The sequence below is a fragment of the Neophocaena asiaeorientalis genome, unplaced genomic scaffold, assembly GCF_003031525.2.
Source record: "Neophocaena asiaeorientalis asiaeorientalis breed wild unplaced genomic scaffold, Neophocaena_asiaeorientalis_V1.1 scaffold166, whole genome shotgun sequence".
Lineage (NCBI taxonomy): Eukaryota > Metazoa > Chordata > Mammalia > Artiodactyla > Phocoenidae > Neophocaena > Neophocaena asiaeorientalis.
The window spans coordinates 1,989,358-2,012,029 of record NW_020174933.1 but is presented as its reverse complement, the minus strand read 5'-3'; the positions used below and the strand labels follow the sequence as shown (position 1 = coordinate 2,012,029).

At 36.3% G+C, this 22,672-nt stretch overlaps 1 protein-coding gene across 1 annotated transcript in view; it reads left to right on the top strand.

Annotated features, from left to right (window-relative positions):
* Positions 1-22,672, top strand: part of RYR2 (ryanodine receptor 2) — a 510,734-nt gene that overhangs the window by 322,834 nt on the left and 165,228 nt on the right. The window contains exons 52-59 of the mRNA XM_024761485.1: positions 891-981; positions 3,035-3,175; positions 4,790-4,953; positions 7,157-7,235; positions 9,350-9,439; positions 10,228-10,365; positions 18,519-18,596; positions 19,757-19,832. Of these exons, the coding sequence (XP_024617253.1) occupies positions 891-981; positions 3,035-3,175; positions 4,790-4,953; positions 7,157-7,235; positions 9,350-9,439; positions 10,228-10,365; positions 18,519-18,596; positions 19,757-19,832 (857 nt within the window). The remainder of the gene's footprint in view (positions 1-890; positions 982-3,034; positions 3,176-4,789; positions 4,954-7,156; positions 7,236-9,349; positions 9,440-10,227; positions 10,366-18,518; positions 18,597-19,756; positions 19,833-22,672) is intronic.

The following is a 22,672-nucleotide window of genomic DNA, read 5'->3' as shown; positions in this document are numbered from 1 at the left end:
TATTTCCTCCAGCCTGGAAAGCCGCTTCCTATAGATAGAAGTGTTTGAAGGTCTTACTCTGAAAACCAGAAGCATATCTTCTCCTTTTGAGGTTCTGACAGTCAAAGTGACAATTTCTCAGGCCTCTAGCTAGGGTAATGGTTTCTTTCTGATGGACAGGAGCTCTTGGAGGTGAAAGCTTGCAGCCTGCCCAGTACATTGGTAAAGGAAAGGTTTTCACTCATAGTGGAACGAGTGTGTGGGTGTAGGAGCCAGATGGGACTGAGGGAGGTTAAAAAAAAGAAAAAAAAAAAAAAGATTAGTTCATAATCTAATTTTAGTTCCCTGACCCCAAAATTCTGTGAAATGGAATCAAAATATCTATCTCACTGACTTTTTCTAAATATTAAATGAGATGAAGCACTCAGGATTGCCGACACAGTAAATGGTCACTGTGTGTTAGTTTTCTTTCCCTTTCTCCTCTGGCAAAATTTCGATCTCAGTCTTTTTCTCTTCCCCTTGTTCCTACACTCCCTCCCTGCTTCTGATCTAGTCATTGAAGACCCTTCCCACTCACTGGAGTGAGGGAAGAAGCATTTACTAAATTAGTAGCAGCAGTGGGGTCTGCAGTTGTGAGTGGTAGCAAGGGAAAGAGCAGAAGAGGAACATCTCCTGTAGCAAATAAGGGTTGATCTTCAGATCAGCGAGCTAGAGATGAGTTGGAAATGTAGCTTTTTACAAAAGTATGTAACTATTGGTTAATCTGTGGATTAGGAACACCTAAAATTAACATCATCTGAAGAGAGGTGTAGGTACAGTTTCTTGGCATGTATAATGTAGTCTAATGAATTATTCTACTTAGTTTAGACATTATTAAATGTTCATTATTAAAATTAGCTTTGTTCCACCAGCCAATTGAGACCTTCTATGATGCAGCACTTACTCAGAAGATTAGTATTTGATGTCCCATTATTAAATGAACATGCAAAGATGCCTCTTAAGGTAAGTACAGGAAGTGTTTGTAGTTATTTGATTACTGGGTCCTCTGACTTTGTTTCCTGTTACAATATGTATATATCTCAAATACATCATGTTTGATCTTTGATGCTGGAAAATTTCTTCCAGGTATTGAAATGGGCATGTAAGTTATAGCTATGTGTACCTCAACCTAAAATAAACAAGTAATAAAAGACCAGAGAAATCCTAAGATTGGTTTACTGTAAATCAATGGAAATAGAAATCAATGGAAAGAAAATGGGCCACAAGAAAAAGATGAGGCAAGATACTCTTAGGCTGGAAAACATAGTAATAGGCCTGGCCTAAAGTATTAGCAACCTCAAGGCATAAAGAATAGGTTTGAAAAACAGCATTTTCTAAGTTGGTAATCAAATGACAGTTTCCAAATATCATTTCATAAGGATCAAATATAATCTTTATGTATACGCAGTTACAGTTTGTCACAGAGTGAAGTCCCTGACATTTTTGCTTCCCAGCTTTATTATTCTGCTCGTGAAAGATCAAGTCTCATTCTGTCTTATTGACTTGGGAATATTTTCCTGTCATGTAATATACCAATCCTGGCTCACGATTTTAAGGTATTAGGTGTGTACCAATGTGTGATCTAGTGGCGTGGTCTGTGCATGGAGGTCATTGTCCTGTAGTGGACTTTTTATAGGTGACCACTCTGCTCTACCACCTGGTAAGCATCATTTCTTCCTCATGGCCACCCAGTAATTGTGGCGTGAAAAGAGGTTTAAGATACAAATAAGCTGCTATTGTTTTCAGCTGCTCTTACACTAAGCACACCTAGATACTTAACATAAACAATCTTTCTCTACGAAAAGTGATTTTGGTTTAATAAATCTAGAGAAATTGATGCATTATGTAAAGTAAGTTATATCCTTGCTGAAAATCCTGTTTTTTTTACAGTTTTTATCATTTGCTTGTCATGCAAAATTTTCTTGATACAAATGAGCTGGAAAATACCTGAAAAAAGATACAGTATCACTTTATGTGGTAAAACTCTTTTGCATTATAGATATTTGCCTGTTACTCTAAGCAAATTAGATCTCAATATTTCATCATTTGAGATTCCTAAATTGTGTGTGTGTGTGTGTGTGTGTGTGTGTGTGATTCGTAACTGTGAGGGAGACCAAACGAGAAGAAATATTTATACAGTAAGAGACCTAGTTAGCTTTAATAAGAGTAACGCTCAATTTATTTTCCTCCTTAGCTATAGGAAAGAGGGTCCAAAAATTTACAGTTTATTCAAAAAATAATTTTATTTTAATTATTATTAATAATAATTTTATTAATTTGGCAAATAGTTGTGAATATTTTTCGGTTTATATACCCAGAATAAATGATCCAAAGAGCTACTGAATAATTGAAAAATTCCATCCATGTCTTTGAACTTCTAGTTTAGTCCCACAAAATATTTGTAGGTTAAAAACTTAAGAAGCAACATAGACCCTCAGGAAGAAAATAAATTACATCCAAAACCACAAAGAGCTACAGATAAAGAAATTACGGAAGTAGGGCAGTTTGGGGAGTTTACTTAGAGATGTGCGTTCTGAAGCAAATCGTAAAGTGTAACGACTCAGGGTAGGTAGAGAAGAAGCACAAATATTCAGAGGTATTGTCCCTTGAGAATGCACATTTTAGGTGCTGTATCCTCTGGGTCAGTGTGACGTCAATCCCTCTGTTACATGCATGGATTCCACGGGATAACAAGTCATAAAATTGTAAGTAAATGATGGCAACTAAAGTAGAACTCAGGGGTACACAGATAACCAAACAACCTCCTAAAGAATTCTGTTCAAGATAATTTGTGAAATTGGTCATTTGGTCTTCATCCTGTGCTCAGCGTTAAATATAAGGAGACATCCTATATAAGATCTTAGTATTCTCCAAAAGAATTCATATGGGATTGAGCAGTTCCATATCAGTTGGCCTTATTACGTGGCCTTGGCATTAGAATGCCATGTGGGAGGAAATGGAAAATATATACCATGTGTCTTTAGCTCAGTGCTCTTAGAATTGTTTTCCCACCTAGCTGCTGACAAATCATTATGAAAGATGCTGGAAATACTACTGCCTGCCTGGAGGGTGGGGAAGCTTTGGAGCTGCCTCAGAAGAAGAACTTCATTTATCCAGAAAGTTGTTCTGGGGCATTTTTGATGCCCTGTCTCAAAAGGTAATTGTGGTTTTATTTGTATAATAAAACAACTGAAAAGCCGTAGGATCTTGGTAAGATAGTATTCCTAGTGGAATAGTGGAATGCTGTCTTTGCTCATCAAGACTTGACATAGTTTTATTTTTTTCTCTTCATTTATAACAAATGTTGAGAATGCAATTTATATTAACTTTTCATAGTCGTGATGGTAACATGTTCCTTGTGATCATAACATTTTCTGACTTTAAAATGGCTAAGCATTTTAGGAAATTATGCACATGGGTTGATCAGTTTCTGGTGCATTTGGACTTCTTTGGACTCAAACCCTCCCTAGTCAGTCACCTCCCCAATCTTATAAAGCCTGAAGAAATCCTGTCAAATATAAAATATTAAATCTCATAAAATTATAATATTCCAGTGGCCTTACTGACTTTGCCCACTTTGCTGCTATGGAGATTTAAGGACTCAGTGCTTTATGTATGTGACATTCCCTTATAGTTGCCATATTTATAATGAATAGTTCATATACTTTCAGAAGACTGGAGTGTATTATTTCAGAGAAAATCAGAACATCCCTTCGTATGCTTATGCTTAAATTATTAATCAAAATCAGTTTGAATTCCCAAAGAGGCATTATCAGATGACTGGAATAGTATAACCAAGAGTTTACTGCATAATAAGGGAAGTTTATCTGTGATTACATTTGGTAGCTACAACTCGATGCTTTTTCTTGCTGAATTGCCTTGGGTAAACCCGGAGTCTTTTTGAAATAATATGTAGAAGGTATTTTGAGAAGAATTTACAGCTTTAATTTAAAATTGAACATTTAAACTGAGATAACTTTTAAAATGGATAAACAACAATGTCCTACTGTATAGCCCAGGGAACTGTATTCAATCTCCTGGAATAAAGCAAAATGGAAAAGAATATTTTTTAAAAAAAGAATGTCTAGATGTATACAACTGAGTCACTTTGCTGTACAGCAGAGATTAATACAACATTATAAATCAACTACACTTGAATTAAAAATTTTTTAATAATAAAGGAATTATTATTTTTGATTTTTTAAAAAATCTACAAATACAAATTTAACTAATTATGTGATTAATATACAAATACCTCTCCCCAGAAATTTTGATTAGGCATATCTCCTATAGAATTTCTTTCTCAGTTCAGAATTTTATTTTTCATACCTTTGTAATGCAATACAGACCAGTTAAAATTCCTTACTCTCTGGAATGTTATATTTTGGGTATTTTTCATGTCTAGTCTTTATAATGTGGTGCAGCAATAGTCCTCATTGACTGAAATTATGTTTATGTTGTAAAGACATGTTATACATGTAGAATATTCAGGTTCACTTCATTTCCCATTATTGGAGAATAAACGTTTAGAGAAGCAAAGATTTTATTCCTTTTATGCTGCAACTGCAGTACAAAGCTTCAGTCATCTCATCTTATGGGATGTCAGGCTATAGTTTCCATTTTCTAGAGAAAGAATCCTTCGGGGAGTTGAGCCAGCCCAAGGTAATTCAGATTTTCTCTTACAGCATCGTGTCAGCTGCAGTGATCATGTTGACAGCTTTTGCTCAGTAGTAATGGAGTATTTATTTTTTGGTCCTCCATCTCTTCCCAGAAATATGAACAAGAACTTTTCAAACTGGCACTGCCTTGCCTGAGTGCAGTTGCGGGAGCTTTGCCTCCAGACTACATGGAGTCAAATTATGTCAGTATGATGGAAAAACAGTCATCAATGGATTCTGAAGGGAACTTTAACCCACAACCTGTTGATACCTCAAAGTATGGACTCTTTCTATTGCAGCAGATTTTTATTGTAAATGATGTGTGAAGTCTGAAATTGAATAAGGTACTAAAGTGAACTTTCTCTCATCCATGCCCCCCTTGAATTGGTATCCTTTTACTAGGGGTCCCTCTACTTGATGAAATGATAGTAGTAATAATCATGGTTCTACAAATATCAGAAGTAGATAAGATGTACTTTCTAAGAGATATACTCTTAATATCGTCAGGATTCTCTGTAAATAACCACATGGCAATACCTCTAATAATGAGAATCAAGAAAGTATATCAGTTATATTTTTTAGTTGAAATTCTACCCTAAATGTTTATTAATAATTGAAGCCAACTTCTGTGCAGAGTCTTTGATTCAGGGTGCTCCCAGCATGCAGTGCAAAGCTCTTTCTGTGAGCTACGGGGCATCACTTCATCATCACTACATCTCAGCCAGGCCTAGGGTTAGCAGCTTATGTTCAGCCTCAGAAAGCACAGCGTGAGAGTGAAGGGAATATCAAATGAGAATATTTCTGGAAAATTTAGCATGGATTGAGAATGTGGTGTGACAACCTTAACCACAGATAATACATTACTTATCATTATGAAAGCTCTTCCATGTACCTACTTGCGTAAATTGCTCTACAGATAGGATGTTTGGGTACGTCAGGTGTCTCAGCATTTTTGTTGTTGTTACTGTCTTTAAGTAGGACCATGGTTTTCCATTTGCAAGGAGGCTGCTCTTCATGCCACATTATCTTACCCATTCTGTGGTGACTCAGCAAGATCAGTATTAGCAAGGTAGTCACTTGGTAGTTACCATCCACAGCATCTGAATTTGCTTGGGAGTTCAACTTTCAGGTCTCTGGGTGGCCCCTCAGCTGGTTTAGCTTCCATAACCAGATCCCAATTTCAAGCCAGGTGGTATGCCATTAGTTTGATAATGCCTTAAATTTGCATGTTTGGTATTTGATAACAGTCCTGTGAGAAAAGACTCTACCCCCCCAGTATTTGGCTTATGTGATTGGTCCTTTGTATCTCTTCTAAAGTAAGTAAACCAAAATACCACATGTTCACATTCCTACTTGGGTAAGTTTGTGGTTTGTTAACATACAATGTAATCTAGGATTTTAAAATAACATTAGAACAATGTTATGGCTTTGGTGTTGATTAATTAAATCCAATTAATGAATAAGTGTTGGGCATGTATATTAATTTACCTTGGCTAGCCCCTTTGGGGACCTCTTAACAGACTAGGTTTGCGTAGTGATATCAATAATTTCTACATCTTTGTGATTTTTTAACATATTGTTTTTTAAGTATGTGAATATCATAAAGTTCAATTACTAACTGATAACATTGCTAGAAAAGAACAGTAAACCATCTCATTATACTAGGTTTTACTTATAATTCTATTCTCAAAGTTAATTGCATTAGTAAGTTATGTTTTCCATTCATAGGTATATTTGATAGTCCCAAGTCTCACATTTACCATCAGACTTGGTTTTCAATTGCATGGACTCCATGTCTGTTTGAGGGATTAAATATTTATTTAAGCATGAAAGAAATCAAGAAGAAATGTTATCAAAACCATAAAGCATGAATTGGTTAATTACTTTTCCCTATAGTTCATATTAGTAACATCTAGAATTTATATATAGACCATTAACATTTAAAATTATTAACATATAACTAGTTGTATGCAATTAACTTAAAATTAATTTTAGTACATTTGAAATGGAACAGGTCAGATATCAGCAGTCTTTTACCCATTTATAGTTGTTGCCTAAGAGACTTAAGTCAAAAGGAGGAATAACTTCAAAGAACGTATGTGGGAGAAGAGTATGTCTTTAAGCTTGTTGAATTTAACTATATCTTCATTCAGGTTTAAAGAAAAAATTGGTGTTATCTGTTGTCCTCTTCTTTGAATACATTTTAATTCTTTTTATTTATACTATGTATAATTTTTATTGTATATAACTTACATTAAGACATAAAGTGTGACTCATTATAAGATGAGTGGGTGGAACCTTATCTGCTTGACTTTCCTTATATTGTTCCTACCATATGGAAAAGTAGTACCTTGTTAAACCAATTTTTTAACAGTTATGCATCGAATGGGGTATAAGCAGTCATAAGCTGTGAGTAAATTATTAATATGATTCCCTGTAAGTGCTGAAAATTAAACCTTTTTTCTTTATTTTTCTCATAGTATTACAATTCCTGAGAAGTTGGAATACTTCATTAACAAATATGCAGAACATTCCCATGACAAGTGGTCAATGGACAAGGTAAAAGTCAGAATATCACATTCTAATTCAGTACTGAACGTACCTAATGAATGATCATGGCTCAGATACTTCTGACCATGACAATTTTCTACTTTCAAGTGAGAGATTTAGATTAGGAAAGAACATTTAATTATGATTTGCTGACATAATATTTAGTCTAATAAAATACTTAGTTCTGCCACTGATGTACATATAATGCACATAAGAATATTTGTGTTCATAAAAATCACAGTGCTAAAAATTAAAAAAATCTATTAATTAAATATAGTTTCTGAACATACATTTTTGTGAGAGTAAAAAGTAGTAATAAGATGCAAAATATTATATGTAGGATGGATAAACAACAGGTCCTATTGTATAGCACAGGGAACTATATTCAATAGCCTGTGATAAACCATAATGGAAAAGAATCTGAAAAAGAATATATATATTTATTTATATATATATATATATATATATATATATGTATAACTGAATCACTCTGCTGTACAGCAGAAATTAACACAACTGTACTTCAAAAAAAATTTTTTTTAAACTGTCATTAGGGTCTTCAGTAAGAAATAGTGGCTGTAGGTCCAGACATCTTTTAAGGGAACTTTAGCTTTATGTATAATTTTATATTAGATAAAATCTTGAAAATTATTAATCAGAACTTAGTGGTTATTTACACCTTCTGCTCTTCTGTTGTATTTCTTATCTCTAAGTAGATCTGCAGTTCACTTATGAGGCAAGATGGCATGTTTTATTTGCATTGTCAAGAAAAGATAACTTGAATGAGATAACTAAAGCAGTTGCAATCCATGATATAAGTCCTATATATATATTATGAGATTTTTCTGGAGGAAAAATGTGGTCACATTTAAGTTAAGCCTACTTAAACTTAGAGAAGATGGTTAAAATAGGGTTGTCAGAGAAATTAAGTTGAGATGAAGCAGGAATTTAAAATAAGCATGTACCGATTTGGCGAAGTGAAAATCAAAGAGCGAAGGTTCCAAGGGTTGCTTGTGTTATGTGGCAGCTCAGTATCACCCTATTAAACTATTTTTCTTTTTCTAAAATTTATTTATTTTTATTTATTTATTTTTGGCTGGGTTGGGTCTTCATTGCTGCATGCGGGCTTCTCATTGCAGTGGCTTCTCTTGTTGCGGAGCACGGGTTCTAGACGCGCAGGCTTCAGTAGTTGTGTCTCGCTGGCTCTAGATCGCAGGTTCAGTAGTTGTGGCGCACGGGCTTTGTTGCTCTGTGGCATGTGGGATCTTCCCGGACCAGGGCTCAAACCCGTGTCCCCTGCATTGGCAGGCGGGTTCTTCACCACTGCGCCACCAGGGAAGCCCCACCCTATTAAACTTGATACTAAGTTTCAATCTTTGCCTCGGCCAACCGGTCCCTGCTTCCAAGAAACCCCCTTTTTGTTTTGTTAAGCGTATGGCTCTTTCTTTGTTCAGTAACTTAATCGATTTACTAGGTAAGTCAGTAAGAGTGAAGTATCTGTCCTCTATAAAGACTGAGCTGGTGGGGTGGTGATGGAGAGGAGATTTACAGGAAGGCAGTCCTGAGCTATTTCAGCCTAGTTACCCGGATCCCATAGACATACATGAAATGATATAGGGAAACAGTGAATGTACCAAATTATATGGGCAAAATCACGTGGAACAAGAGTGTTGAGAGGTCATTGGACAAAGGAGTGGGCAAAACAAGTGGCATTATTCAGGGAGGCTTCCAAATAAGCCAGCTGCTCCAGTTTTCCTGTTTAAAATGAGTGTTTCACACTTATTCGTCTCACAGGTTGGGGTCCCAAGATGGGCCAAAATGAGTATCATAGGGGTCGTGCAGCCTTTAGCCTCCTCCTAGCGGAGGGCTATTGACATAATCACAGACCTGTCTAAGGAAGACCGGATGCATTTAATCTCTGGATAGAAAGATTTGTTCCAAGTGGTTACTCAAAATAATATCGACTATGATGAAATTCTTTATATTGACTTATGCTGGATAAAGTTCAAACCTTAATCCTTATCTTGGTTCATTTTAGATTTACCTTATCAAGTACACACTTAAACACATGTACACCTACACTCTAAAATTAAAGCATGTAAAACAATTTTGATTTTTTTTAGTTGGCAAATGGATGGATTTATGGAGAAATATATTCAGACTCGTCTAAAGTTCAACCATTAATGAAGCCATATAAACTATTATCTGAAAAGGTGACTTGTTTATTTTTTAAGTTTATATGGTTTTAATTTGGGGGGGGAGTTTTTTTTCTTTATTATGTAAATTTCTTATTAACACGTCTATTTTATATATACTATTTTTACCTTTTCTCAAAGGTCCCATTTTTTATGTACTGTTTTTTTCTCTGTAGTACCATTTTCTGTCAGTATTTAATTGGTTATTCTCTTCTCTACTTAATACTTTTCTGTTTCTTTTTTATTTTTATTCCTCTCCTGTATTTTTAAGAACTTTAGAAAATATTCTTTTCATTCTTAAGAGTTTTTTGATAAGGGATAATGAAGTAATATATTGTAATATGCTTATTATTTATGTTTTCATATATGTTACTTCTTTGAGGGGAAAGCAGTATCTTGAAAAGTGAAGTGAAAAGGATTTTCTAGGGTGGTGCTTGCAGAGGAAGTTACTTCTCTGCTTCAGGAGAAGCAGATAAACGGCTTCAAGCACATGGCATATAATCTGGCACTTCTTCCTAACTGTTTCTCCTTTCTAGTTTCTGTCGGAAGTATCAGAATCTGGGAAACTAAAGGAAATTAGCCTCATGCTATATAATAAGATAGGGTCCCTCTTAGCAGCATTAGTCAAACGAGGTCTCAGCTCACACTCTGCTCTTCAGAATTTGTACTCTCCTTTTTTATTTTTAAATAAACAATGCTAATCAAAAAATTTTAGGGGAAGACAGAGTATTTCAGAACAAAGCATTAAATATTTTAAATTTTTGTTTAGGTTCATAATACCCCACCCTTTTCTGATTTTTTTCTAGGAAAAAGAAATTTATCGCTGGCCAATCAAAGAATCTTTAAAAACTATGCTGGCCTGGGGGTGGAGAATTGAAAGGACACGGGAGGGAGACAGCATGGCCCTTTATAACCGGACTCGTCGTATTTCCCAGACAAGCCAGGTAAGAATCACAGTGATGAATCCACTGTTTATGTTATTTTAAAATAATTTGAATATTTCATTTAATTACTGTGTTTTCCAAAACAACTAACTTGAAAATTCTGAAGACTAACATAAAGTTCAGAAGGGGGAAAACTCTGTTAATTTAAGTGAGTTTAGGTCTTGGTTAAAGTACTGGAGTTTATGTATCAGGTTGTGCTTCTGACAGTATATAAAGGAGTACTCGATGATAAAGTCTTAAAGTTATGCTAATGAAGGATGTAAAATACGTTCCTTTATCCTCAAAAAGGTTGTCTACAGAGCTTTTGTCTCCTTACCAGTAAGAACTGAAGGTTGGTTCTTAGGAGCTAGAGGGGTGGTCAGATAGTAGTGATCCAGATCTAAAACCCCCACGTATGCTCCATACAAGTGGGCTTGAGCACCTGTCCACGTACGAAGGGAAGATATGAACCAGACAGGCAGCGCAGGGATCGAAGAGCATGCCGCTAGTGGATCAGGTCAAGGGTCAACTTAACAAGGCTTGGCTGTGGGGCTTCTGTGTTCAAGATGGCAGAATAAGGACAGCCTTGACCTTGAGAACCTAGGGTTCAAGGAGGGGACCAGATACCACCTGGCCCTTTCATTTCTCCTGGGAGCTAAACCTGTCGTCGTCCCTTGCCGGACTGCTTGGGCCACTGCCTTTGGTTTAACCAAACTATTGTGTTTATTATTGCCATTTATACAGATGACTTTTTTGAAAAAAAGAAAATGAAGGTACTCAAAGCGTGTGCTTCCCATGCTTCATACTTGAAATATAGTACTGTTAAATAGATGAAGTTCTGATTCGGGCATGTTTTACATCATATTCTCTTAAGTATCCTGGAGATAGAAGCTGTAAAAGCATATGTTACCTTGTTACCATGTATACGCACAGTTCTAACTAAATCACGTTTTGTTTTAACCTGTTTGAACAAATATTGAGCACAAACTGAGGACTAGGTGATAGGAATACAAAGATAATCAGATCCAATTCTACTCCTAAAGACTCACAATTTGGTGTTAGAGACAGTCTTGTTAAACCTACCACAACAATAAGATTTAGGCTAGTGGTATGTACAAAATGCTCAGAGTGCAGAGAATGGAATAATGTCTTTTTTTTTTTTTTCCTGTAAGTTGTGTAGGAAATAAGGAAATTATTACATAATGGAAGTGACTTTAAGCTCTGCCAGGAAAAATAAAATAGATTCTCCCACTGCCCTTCATAGCAAAAATTATGTGCTCTAATCTAAAATTGTATATGTTGAATGAGAACATGCCCTTTGAAACAATAACGGTGCCGATTCTGTGGGCCAGCAATAAAGGGTAGAAATGGTAGGAGGCAGACAAGAAAAAAAACACCTGTCTATGAGCCAGAAAACCTGGGTCTATATAACATGCTGGAGCACAGCCCAGAGAGGGCAAGGGAAGGGCTGCAACAGAAAGGGGTACTCCGTTCTCTTGTTGCTGTCTTTGCCATGCCTTTTCCTGCCACTGCTGTCAGAGCAAGTAGGGCAGACTGCTGAGTATGCCTCTGCCTGTCTTATCTCTAGAATTTTTCAAAAATACCAGAAAAGGGAGAGAAGCAAAGGTTCATCCCACAGTTTTAGCCACGGAAGACTAAAATAACTTATAGATTTCATACTTTTGCGAGCATCTCTGAAAAAAAAAAACAGTAACCGATGATGAAACATAACAAACTCCAAAATGGTACTGGATCATGTCAGATATAAAACGTTACGCGAAATTTAAGAAACTGATTCTAAAACATCGGAAGTGATTACAGACTCTGTAAATTATAATGCACAAGCTATCACCAATCCATCTTCAGAAAAGGATCACCTTGTTTTAACTCCAGGAAAATCATAATTACGTTTTTCTGAATTTCAATAAACTTTTCTCAAGATGGCTAAAAAATAATTGTGTAGGTTGTGTACATTTCTGCTCTTCCTTACACCCTGCTTAGCTCCTAGTGCAGTTTTCAGTTCCCATTAAACCCTCAATAGATACTATTAATTGATACCCATATAATCATCTCTTAAGTCTTAATGATTTTCAGAGTGACATGTGTGACATATGACATATATTGTTAAATCTCCTACGTCATTTCAAAATATTAGGGGGTGCTTATGCCAGATGTACAGATTAAGAGGGACAGCTCTGGAGGTAGACCACTGGGGCTTCAATCCTGGGACCACCACTTCCTAGATATAAACCGCTGGGCACGTTGCTCAATCTGTTTACCTCAGTAAATGGTAACTCGTATTATTACCATTATTATTTATATATTTTTAATGCCAGAGAGCATTTCTTCAAAGGTAAATAAAAGAGGGTGTTTGAGTTTGTAGTACTTTGACCTTTCAGTGGTTTAAAAAAAAAAGAAAGCATATTTCTATATTTCTATCAGTATCAGAAACAGAGAGCAACAAATGCCACAAATATATTTTTAATCCTTGCCATTATTTTCACACAAACATTCTTTAAGCATAATCCAACATTATTTGAAATGTTAAAATAGCTTGTCATTTCTTAATTACTAACCTAACAGTATTATCATCTTTTTCAGTTATCATCTTGCCAAACTTCTTAATGTTTTTTCTTCTCTCCATTACTGATTCCCCATGTGACTATAAAGATGTTTTCTATTATGTAATAGATACACTCTTGAATAAATTAAGGAACACTTTTGGTGGCATTACTTTATAGTAAGGACTGCAGTTGGGTGAATTGAGATCACTTGTTGACATGATTCTGGAGCTGATATTCTTAGCTTCCTTCCACTGGGGCTCAGCACTCCGTCTGTGAGGCAGAAGTGGCCTGTGTTTAACTCAGCCAGATCTGGCACAGCCTGTCTGGGTTGAAATCCTGGCCTCACCATGGAGTAGATAGCTTTTTTGTGAGCTCAGGCAAACTGCTTCACCTCTCTATGCTGCAGTTTTCTCCTTTTTAAAATGAAACAGAAGAGAGCATCTAATTTAAAAGATTATTGTGAGAATTACATGTTGTGATGCTTATAAATCACTTAAAGGAGCGGCAGGCATATATTTCAATGTTAGACCTAATTATGATCATTATTATTTTTACGTGGATCAGTAACATTGTTAATGTCTTTTGTTTACCATGAACACTACATGAATCATGATTTCAGGAAATTTGCCACTCAATTAGTGTTTTGTAATGTGCGTATTAAGGTAATATATGGACAATGACAAAGCCAATAACTTGATAGGATATAGAATAGAGTATATACTTATATGTAGAATCTAATATATGACACAAATAAACTTACCTACGAAACAGAAACAGATGCACAGACATAGAGAACAGACTTGTTGCCATCAGGGAGGGATTGATTGGGAGTTTGGGAGTAGCAGATGCAAACTGTTACATATAGGTTGGATCAGTGACAAGGTCCTACTGTATAGCACAGGGAACCATATTCAATATCCTGTGATAAACCATAATGGAAAAGAGTATGAAAAATAATATATATATGTATATAACTGAATCACTTTGCTGTACAGCAGAAATTAACACATTGTAAATCAACTGTACTTCAATAAAATAAAAAAAAGAATAGCGTGTATAGATGCTGATATAATTATCAATGAGGAGATGCTGAGTAGAGCAGTAAACTGGTGGATTTCGACTTCTTGGTCGTCACTCAATTCAGCAGAAAAGGAGGACATTTCTGACAATTTCAGTCATATTCCACAGGTTCTCAGTAATTCCTTATTTACCTCCCAATTTTAATTTCTTATATCTGGTTTTTATTACACATGTAGGGTATAAATTATTTAAACAAATTAAAAAAATAAGCTTATGGGCTTCCCTGGTGGCGCAGTGGTTGAGAGTCCGCCTGCCGATGCAGGGGACACGGGTTCGTGCCCCGGTCCAGGAAGATCCCACATGCTGCGGAGTGGCTGCGCTGAGCCATGGCCGCTGAGCCTGCGCGTCCGGAGGCTGTGCTCCGCAACGTGAGAGGCCACAACAGTGAGAGGCCTGCGTACCGCAAAAAAAAAAAATAAATAAAATAATAAGCTTATAACCTGAGAAGGAGAGGAGGATGGGAATGAAATTTGGCAAGTGTCACCTATCTTGAACTAAAACACAGGCTAGGGTAGAGGAATGATTCGTTCATTCTTTTAACAGTTATTTACTGAGCACCTGCTATGTTCCATGTACTAGCCTAAGCTTTTCAAATAGGTCTATGAACAAAATAGACAAAAACCTCTGCTCTCATGGAGCTTACACGTTAACGGGGAAAGTAAATAATAGATGTAAGTGAATTACACACTACATCAAAATGTGATAAATATTACGGAAAGAGGGGACGTAGCATGGAAAGGCAGATTCCGAGTGCAGAGCAGGGGAGTTGGTTAGCCTTTGGGGATGAGTTGCAGTATGATATAGGGTTATCAGAGCAGACTGCATGGAGAAGATAAATTGAAATGAAGGGAGGGAGTTGGACCTATTTGGAGGGAGGTTGTAGCAAGTCATGCACATGCTCTGAGATGAGAGTGTGGCCTGGCGCGTGTGAGGGAAAGCGAGGAATCCAGTGAGATTGGAGCTCATGAGTAACAAGCAGATGGGAAGAGAGGTCTCAGGGGCCAAATCAGGCAGAACATTGGGGGCCGTCTTAAGAAAGTTGACAAGTGCTTTGGAGTCAGACAGAATTACTTTAAAAACTTGATTCTGCTGTTTACGATTTACATGATATAATGACTTAAAAGTCACAAAATTCTGTCTCTTCTACTACAAAACATCTCTGGGATACATCCACTTCCCTCCATGTCCACTGTCTTTGCTCTATCTAATTGAGATATTTAATGTTTTGTTTTGTTTCATGCAATGCATTCAGTATCCTCTATGGAGTTTGTCTTTCTGCCTTCAATCTCCCCCTAATCAACCCCCTAATCAGAGGGGGTTGCCATGGGTCTGTACTGGCCTACCAGGTGGGTAGCGTATGTGAGGTGAGGTTAGTGCTGGGGGGTGGGTGGCAAGGAGAGAATATGCTTTTGATTTTCGATGTCGTGTTAGGCAGAATTCTGGCTCCAAAGATGATCCCCAATCACTGTTGTCTGTAGAAAGGTTGATTTCCTGGGGCTTTGCCAATGCGATTACGTTTGCCCGTGTGATCAAGGTTAATGATCTTAAGATGGGGGAGATTCTACTGAATTATTGGTGGGTCCAGCATAATCACAAGGATCCTTAAAGGTGGATACGCTTTCCTGGCTTTGGACAAAGGAGACGTGACTACAGAAGGAAGGTCAGAGAGATGTAGTATAGCTGACCTGAAGATGGAGGAACGGGCCATGAGTCAAAAATGCGGGTGGCCTTTAGAAGCTGGGAAAGACAGGGAAAAGATGCTTTGATAAAACCTCTAGAAAGGAACACAGCCCTGTGGACACCTTGAATTTAGCTAGTTGAGACGTGTTTCAGATTTCTCATAACTTTGTGATATTTTAAGCCACTACATTTCTGGCAATCGCTTATCATGGCAGCAGTAGAAAATGAATACACGTAGAGAATCCCAAATGGAGATGGTAATGAATATGTAAGTCTAGAGCAGAGGAGCAATGCTAGGCTGGATCAACTCATTTTTGGTTTAATAAAACATGGTTGATAAATGAAATATTTAAAGTAGATGTGGATAGGGACACCTAAAGAAAGCATTTAGAATAAAGAAGAAACAATTGAAGAGGGAACCCAGAAAGCCACAAATATTTCAAGGTCATTTATGGAAAAGGAGCCAGAGAAGGAGGCAAAGAGATCGGAGAGGGAAGTGGAGAGCCAGGTGGGTGGTTTTGTGAAATGAGGGGGCTGGTTGAGTGGTGGTTAGTCATGTCCAGCATAGAAGGACCAGTTTGATGGTAGCTGCAAAGAGAACTTTGAATTTGGCAACTTGGAAACTGATTACATTAGAGAAGGCAGGGGTAGTATTGTGCTGGGGAAAGAAATATACTGCGATATGTTGAAGGAAAGAGGTGACAGTGAGAGAGAAGTGGGCCTGGAGTCAGACAGCCTGAGTTGGAATCCTGCCTGCTCAGAATTTTAGCTCTGTGACCTTGGGCGAGTCGCTTAAGTTCTCTAAGTCTCAGTTTCCTTTCATGGGTATTTGAGGGAGAAAAAACTGTGATTTTTATTCCACATTCTCTTATGGATGGTACCCAGCAGAGGCTCAGTACTGACACAGAAGCCAAGATTCAGTTAAAACTGACCAGTGAGTTGAGTGTAGCCCATGAGAACATGATTAATGGTAGCGTATGATAGCCTCCCTTTGGTTCACGGGCACAGATCTGAGCTGTATTGTACCTTTTATTTAGCTTTTTGTTTATCCATGTCTGACAAGAGAATATACACAGTTATGAAATATATCAAACATAATTTCAGATTTATAAGCATGAACCAGAGTTCATTTCTGTGGCATACTTTCCCATAATATGCCGTTGGGTGGAATGAGGTAAGAGCTCCTGACAGTAAGTGAAACCCTCTTGCAGTTGATGGGAAGATAGGTTTCATTCTTGTTTTTTTAAATGAGGTATAGTTGATTTATGTTGTGTTAATTTCTGCTGTACAGCAAAGTGATTCAATTATACATATATATACATTCTTTTTATATGCTTTTCCATTATGGTTTATCACAGGATACAGTTCCCTGTGCTATACAGTAGGACCTTGTTGTTTATCCATTCTGTATATGATAGTTTGCATCTGCTAATCCCAAACTCCCACTCCATCCAACCCCCTCCCGCTTGGCAACCACAAGTCTGTTCTCTATGTCTGTGAGTGTGTTTCTGTTTCATGGATAGGTTCATTTGTGTCATATTTTAGATTCTACATATGAGTGATATCATATGGTATTTGTCTTTCTCTTTCTGAATTACTTTACTTAGTATGATCATCTCTAAGTCCATCCATGTTGCTGCAAATGGCATTCATTCTTTTTCGTGGCTGAGTAGTATTCCATTGTATATATGTACCACATCTTCTTTATCCATTCATCTGTCAGTGGACACTTAGGTTGTTTCCATGTCTTGGCTAATGTGAATAGTGCTGCAGTGAACATAAGGCTGCATGTGTCTTTTTGAATCATAGTTTTGTTTGGGTATATGTCCAGGAGTGGGATTGCTGGATCATATGGCAACTCTATTTTTAGTTTTTTGAGGAATCTCCATCCTGTTTTCCATAGGGGCTGCACCAACTTACATTCCCACCAACAGTGTCAGAGGGTTGGTTCCCTTTTCTCCAGACTCTCTCCAGTATTTGTTATTTGTTGACTTCTTAACGATGGCCATTCTGACCAGTGAGAGGTGGTACCTCATTGTAATTTTGATTTGCATTCCTCTAATAATTAGCGATGTTGAGCATCTTTTCATGTGCCAGTTGGCCATCTGTATGTCTTCTTTGGAGAAATGTCTATTTACGTCTTCTGCCCATTATTTGATTGGGGTGTTTGTTGTTGTTTTTTTGATACTGAGCTGTATGAGCCGTTTTTATATTTTGGAAATTAATCCCCTGTCAGTCACATCATTTGCAAATATTTTCTCCCATTCTGTAGATTGTCTTTTTGTTTTGTAGATTTCATCCTTAAAATGTCAAAATTTAGATATTAAGGAAACCCTCTGGTGATTGAGGATGTCGTTACAAATCACTGAGTACTATATGATACGCTTTTAAAATTAAAAAGTTGGCTTTATTTTATCTATTTGGCCCATAAAGACATTTATAAATACTGACCTCTTTGATTAACTACCGTTTGTGTGAGGAAAAGAAAATTTCATTGCAGCCAATTAGAATTTGTAAGAAACTCAATAATTCATTTATCCTTTGATTCTGGTAATATTTCAGAATCTTGCACTCACTACATAATTTGTTGAATCCTGATTGTTAGCTTTACAGATTGGCAATCCCTAAGATATTGGGATGTATTATTCAATCATAAATACTTGTCAGACACCCAAATATAATTTAATCTGCTAGATATGTTTGCAAAATCAATTTGTGTAGCTACTTGCCAGTTTTATCTGAGGAAACGTTACATTTAGAATTTTGTTTGCCTTATATTTCCAAAGTGTCTCTTAAATCTCTCTCTACTGGGTTTTTTAATGAGAGGCTATTTTTTTGCAAATTATCTAGGTTTCTGTAGATGCCGCCCATGGTTATAGCCCCCGAGCCATTGACATGAGCAATGTTACACTATCCAGAGATCTGCATGTAAGTACTTTTAAAAATATTCTGCAAATTTCATTTTTAAAAAGCATACTGTAACACTTCCTGCATGTGTTTTACAGCATGAATTATTTGAATGTAGTGATCGTATAGAAGGTCCATGGAATTTATAGATTATGTACCCTAAGCTTTTAATGCTGTAGAAGTTGATAGTACTTTTTCTAGGATAATATATTTCTTTAAAGATCACATCTATGTAAAAGTCCTAATATAATTAAATAGCTGCATGTGAGAAGAGACTAAATCAGTAGTTCATAATGCTCTGCTCAAGGATCACTTTAACTACTCATGAAAGAATGTATATTATAAGTTGTTTATCCAGGGAAACTGATGGCATTTTGCTTTCTCCACCATAGTTCTATCTGTCTCCTTTGTCACTAAGGAACCTACTTTGAATTGCCTGATTTGAGTGAAAAGATAAAGTTTGTTTCCATGGAACATAAGTTAACAGGTCAATATAATGATCAGACAATGATATTGGCATTGTTAGTATTATTCCAAGAGATACAAGTATATAAAGATAAAAAAATCTATGGATTGTTAAATTGTTTGGCTTGCCCTTTGTCATTGCTCTGTTACGAATGTATTAACATGACATAGTAAACTTGAAAATCAAAAATGAAAGGAATCTTGGAGGTAATCTTGTCAAAACCCAAAGGCCACAGAGGCCAAGGCTCGTCCAAGACCTCAGACTGACCTAGATTGGGACAGACATGGATCTAGACTGCTTGTCTGATGCTCTTTGCATTCAATGTTCATTCAGTAAGGTTTACATCATCTTTTAAAACTTTAGAAATTAAAATAAGAACTTGTAAATAAACATATTTTTAAAGTCCATAGCTAGTTTGAAGTTTCATTATTAAATTAACAAAACATGTATCTTTAAACATTATAAAGAACAATGACCATTCCCATCACATCACCTATGCTGGTTTGTAAATTCACAGATCATTAGAATCCTCTGAAATTCAGATTCTAAATAACAAAGCTGTGCTTAATTATCTTTTACATGTGTTTTAGCACTAACACACTACGATTTATTAATTTAAAGTATGTTTTGATATTACATATTGGAAGGCAAAGTTATCTTTTTCTACTATCCTTTTAGAGTATAACTTAGTTGCTAAATATTTTGTTCGTTTAAGGCTATGGCAGAAATGATGGCTGAAAACTACCATAATATATGGGCAAAGAAAAAGAAACTGGAACTGGAGTCCAAAGGTAATATTTTCTAAAAATCCTTATAAAAAAAACAATCAGAGCTTGAGTACATGAACGTATGATAAGGATAAAATAGTGTTTTCAGCATAAGAGCTCATTACAGCTTTATTTTATTAGAATGGTTCAAATATGGCTGTAATAGTTTCAAGGTGGAAATGCTATTTCCTGATTTCCTGATTGCTAGTGTATATTTCCTCATGTCCCAGAATTTTGATGGCTCTCTCTTGCCCATTTTAGCATGTAGATAACTATATTTCTTATCCTAATACCCGAGGTGTTCTATTAGTTACGTAGACCTCCCTCACTGACTTCTCTCCCCAACTTAAATATTTCTCATTTCATTCTATCTCCCATCCTCAGCCTCTTTGTTTTGTTCAGTCCAGTTATGTTATTGTCTCTTACATTCTTTTTTTCTAACATCTTTATTGGACTATAATTGCTTTACATTGTTGTGTTAGTTTCTGCTGTATAACAAAGTGAATCAGCTATATGTATACATACATCCCCATATCCCCTCCCTCTTGCGTCTCCCTCCCACCCTCGTTATCCCACCCCTCTAGGTGGTTGCAAAGCACCCTCCCTATGCCTGGTTGTCCATTTTACTGGCATAGAGTTGCTTGTAGTAGTCTCTTAGGATGCTTTGTATTTCTGTGGTGTCTGTTGTAACTTCTCCTTTTTCATTTCTAATTCTCTTGATTTGAGTCTTCTCCCTTTTTTTCTTGGTGGGTCTGACTAATGGTTTTATCAATTTTGTTTATCTTCTCATAGAACCAGCTTTCAGTTTTATTGATCTTTGCTATTGTTTCCTTCATTTCTTTTTCATTTATTTCTGATCTGATCTTTATGACTTCTTTCCTTCTGCTAACTTTGGGGTTTTTTTGTTTTTCTTTCTGTAACTGCTTTAGGGGTAAGGTTAGGTTGTTTATTAGAGACTTTTCTTGTATCTTGAGGTAGGATTGTCTTGCTGTAAACTTCCCTCTTAGAACTGCTCTTGCTGCATCCCATAGGTTTTGGGTCATCTTGTTTTCATTGTCATTTGTTTCTAGGTATTTTTTGATTTCCTCTTTGATTTCTTCAGTGATCTCTTGATTTTTTAGTAGTGTATTGTTTAGCTCCCATGTGTTTGTATTTTTACAGTTTTTTTCCTATAATTGATATCTAGTCTCATAGCGTTGTGGTTGGAAAAGATACTTGATACGATTTCAATTTTCTTAAATTTACTAAGGCTTGATTTGTGACCCAAGATGTGATATATCCTGTAGAAAGTTCCATGAGCCCTTGAAAAGAAAGTGTATTCTATTGTTTTTGGATGGAATGTCGTATAAATATCAGTTAAGTCCATCTTGTTTAATGTATCATTTAAAGCTTGTGTTTCCTTCTTTATTTTCATTTTGGATGATCTGTCCATTGGTGAAAGTGGGGTGTTAAAGTCCCCTACTATGATTGTGTTACTGTCGATTTCCCCTTTTATGGCTGTTAGCATTTGCCTTATGTATTGAGGTGCTCCTATATCGGGTGCATAAATATTTACAATTGTTATATCTTCTTCTTGGATTGATCCCTTGATCATTATGTAGTGTCCTTCTTTGTCTCTTGTAATAGTCTTTATTTTAAAGTCTATTTTGTTTGATACGAGAACTGCTACTCCAGCTTTCTTTTGATTTCCATTTGCATGGAATATCTTTTTCCATTCCCTCCCTTTCAGCCTGTATGTGTCCCTAGGTCTGAAATGGGTCTGTTTTAGACAGCATATGTACAGGTCTTTTTTTTTTTATCCATTCAGCCAGTCTTTGTCTTTTGGTTGGGGCATTTAATCCATTTACATTTAAGGTAATTATTGATATGTATGTTTGTATTACCATATTCTTAATTGTTTGGGGTTTGTTATTGTAGGTCTTTTCCTTCTCTTCTGTTTCCTGTCTAGAGAAGTTCCTTTAGCATTTGTTGTAAAGCTGGTTTGGTGGTGCTGAATTCTCTTAACTTTTGCTTATCTGTAAAGGTTTTAATTTCTCTGTCGAGTTGGAATGAGATCCTTGCTGGGTAGAGTAACCTTGGTTGTAGGTTTTTCCCTTTCCTCACTTTAAATATGTCTTCCCACTCCCTTCTGACTTGCAGGGTTTCTGTTGAAAGCTCAGCCGTTAACCTTATGGGGATTCCCTTGTATGTTATTTGTTGCTTTTCCCTTGCTGCCTTTAGTATGTTTTCTTTGTATTTAATTTTTGATAGTTTGATTAATATGTGTCTTGGCCTGTTTCTCTTTGGGTTTATCCTGTATGGGGCTCTCTGTGCTTCCTGGACTTGACTGACTATTTCCTTTCCCATGTTAGGGAAGTTTTTGACTATAATCTCTTCAAATATTTTCTCAGACCCTTTCTTTTTCTCTTCTTCTGGAACCCCTATAGTTCAAATGTTGGTGCGTTGAATGTTGTCCCCAAGGTCTCTGAGACTGTCCTCAATTCTTTTCTTTCTTTATTCTGCTCCCTGGCACTTATTTCCACCATTTTACCTTCCAGCTCACTTATCCATTCTTCTGCCTCGGCTATTCTGTTATTGATTCCTTCTAGAGTATTTTTAATTTCAGTAATTTGTTGTTCATCACCGTTTGTTTGCTCTTTAGTTCTTCTAGATCCTTGTTAAATGTTTCTTGTATTTTCTCCATTCTATTTCTGAGTTTTGGGATCATCTTTCCTATCATTACTCTGAATTCTTTTCTAGGTAGGTTGCCTATTTTGTCTTCATTTATTTGGTCTTGTAGGTTTTTACTTTGCTCCTTCGTCTGTAACATATTTTTCTTTTCGTTTCCTTTTTTTTTTTTTTTTTGTGGGTGGTGGTGTTTTTCT